Below are 2,500 nucleotides of genomic sequence, written 5' to 3' on the forward strand. Positions count from 1 at the left end.
TGTAGTATCGGCCATGACACGGGTGTTTGACGGCTTTCTTAGGGAATCGTCCATGAACAAGGATGATGGCTTTTTAGGAACGTTCAGCCATCAGATATTAGTGCAATTAATTCTTGTAAATGGACTTATACCTTCACTGAAGATGGTTTAGAATAAGATTTTATCCGCGATTCTTTTTAGACATAGATTTTTTATCAATATAGTTTAGTTCTGCTTCAGAGTTACTGAATAGAGGTTATGGCTGTCATGAAATAACATTTACATGACTAAATAAATAAATAAATAAAGCAAATATACAATGCGGTCACAGATAACTATATGTCTCTCCATTGCACATGAAAAGTATCTGAATACCTCAGCGATATTACTTCACAGTCTAGCCAGTGGATATAATATCATCTGAAAGATAAAGAGCAATTCAACTCATTTGTTTTTCCTCGTAAAGGCGACCCTACATTTACCCTGCTCTACCTTCTCACCGCAGCAGGCAGGGATTCCCAACGATAAGGCTTCAGCATCTCCTCTTCAAGCAAACTGCATTTCGTATAGCCATATAATAATTGCTTGTCAAAGTCTAAACCCAGAGTCTACCGCTCATCTTTTCCCCTTGGCTAGGACCATTAAAGTCTCTGACTGGGGCCGAGCCTATTGCCCAAAGGACCATATAGGACTCATATAGCCATTGTATATTGTCTTTGCTACAGCCTCGGCTTCTTACCTCCTCTTCGGGTCGTGTTCTCTGTGCCCGAGGGAGCAGCAATGAGGTCAAACTGAGACAACATGAGATCCGGCGCAATCACCACCTGTCTCGCCTGGTTCCATTTATACAGCACGTCCCTCGTTGTGTAAGCGACTGTTGAGAAGGAAGAGGTTAAGAAAGATTTATAAAAATGTGAAACTGTGTAAACAGCTCTCGTGTTGATATACACTTAAGAGTTACTTATTCCATATTTTAATGATCAGTCTTAGCTTGCATAACTTTACTTTGTCTTACATGAACCAAGTCTAAGAGGGCAGTGCTGCGTGTCCATGGGGAAATCATGGAGATTCATGGGGCAGATGGCGTTGATTGTCATCCTAGATCGGGAATAAATGATCACTAAAAATGCATTTGTGTTCTAGGTTAGTCGTTTAGGTTAATATATTCCACGTCAACTGATTATGACCTAATTTATATACAGAAAGCGTGTATATGATCTGAAAATGCTAGATTATAATCTAGCATTTGATAATGGAATATGCATTAAAACAATTTTTAAATCACTGCATGTCTGTTTTTGTATATGTTCTATATATGAATGCGTGTTTGCATATGTGCATTTACAGCATTTGGGTTTTAATGTATGTCTATGTATATGGGTGTATGTATATGATCTGGTCTTTCGCAGTACCCAGATGGCCACAATAGCATAAACTTTGAGAAAGATGACTCGACGAACACGAGAAGCCAGGCCAAGAAAGGCCCAAACCCGGCGCCTGAGCAGATTTCCTCTCCCGGGCCCACACTGTCGCCGTTGCATTGATGGGAATCCTTTTACCCAATTGATATTCAGCATAGTTGTCACCCGGTAAAGATATTTGAAATGAAAACATCTGTTTCAAATGCACAAATGTAAAGCTCTCTAATAGACACTGAAAAATATAGACCCAGATAAAGCTTATTAACCAGCCGGTGTTACTCAAGTGGTGTTTAGACTATTGTCTCCGCTGTTACATCATCGAGGTTTTCCAGAATATACTATAATTTTATTCTGTAACGTCGCGAAAATGAAAAACACAAACTTCATGTTAATTTCAGAGGACTTTCGCAGCCTTGTGCCTCTTTTCTTCGTTTACGTGTGGTTTGGATTCCGAGGTAATGGATGCTGTGACGCGGGCGGCCGTAGTTGCCATAGACTCCGTAACTAAGCGTTGTGTCTCAGGTGGGATCGACGGCGCGCTTCTGCTTAGGCAGGGATCGCTATACATCAAATCTTTCTACTCTCTTTTCTATTGTTCATAAAAAAAAAAAAAAAAAATCAGACCTCATGTCAACTATTCATCAAAATTTTAAATCTTGTGTCTACTGTGTGTCATATTCATTAGTGACCTTATTTCCACTCTTTATCAGATTTGTCAATGCCCTCATGTATACTATGTATTATAATTGTTCATGGCCCTATGTTTACTGCGCATCATATTTTCAGTGACCCCATTCTTCTGTTTTATCTGTCAGTGGCCGCACCAAGAAAGTAAAGGAAAGCTACTACTTTCTAACGTGGCGTTATTACACAGTTCTGACTAGCTGACTGGCGGGAAATTTATCTAGAACAAATTTGTGGGGTGAGAAGGTGCACGTATGATGATATTTCTTGCAGAGAAGCTGGATATCCTTACTAATAACAATAGACAAAATGCTTCTTCCTTAATATATACATACGGAGATCAACAGGACTTAATGCAGCCTAATCCATTTTGATATGTGCAATGTGCATTACTTTCCTAATCAGATGTTTAATAT

The 2,500-nt window shown here is 39.3% G+C and overlaps 1 protein-coding gene across 1 annotated transcript in view; it reads right to left on the reverse strand.

Annotated features, from left to right (window-relative positions):
- Nucleotides 1-2,500, reverse strand: part of LOC125030398 (gamma-aminobutyric acid receptor alpha-like) — a 22,982-nt gene that overhangs the window by 14,445 nt on the left and 6,037 nt on the right. The window contains exons 9-10 of the mRNA XM_047620432.1: nucleotides 995-1,077; nucleotides 719-853 (exon numbers count right to left, since the gene is read on the reverse strand). Of these exons, the coding sequence (XP_047476388.1) occupies nucleotides 719-853; nucleotides 995-1,077 (218 nt within the window). The remainder of the gene's footprint in view (nucleotides 1-718; nucleotides 854-994; nucleotides 1,078-2,500) is intronic.

Source organism: Penaeus chinensis, chromosome 11 (assembly GCF_019202785.1).
Source record: "Penaeus chinensis breed Huanghai No. 1 chromosome 11, ASM1920278v2, whole genome shotgun sequence".
Classification (NCBI taxonomy): Eukaryota; Metazoa; Arthropoda; class Malacostraca; order Decapoda; family Penaeidae; genus Penaeus; species Penaeus chinensis.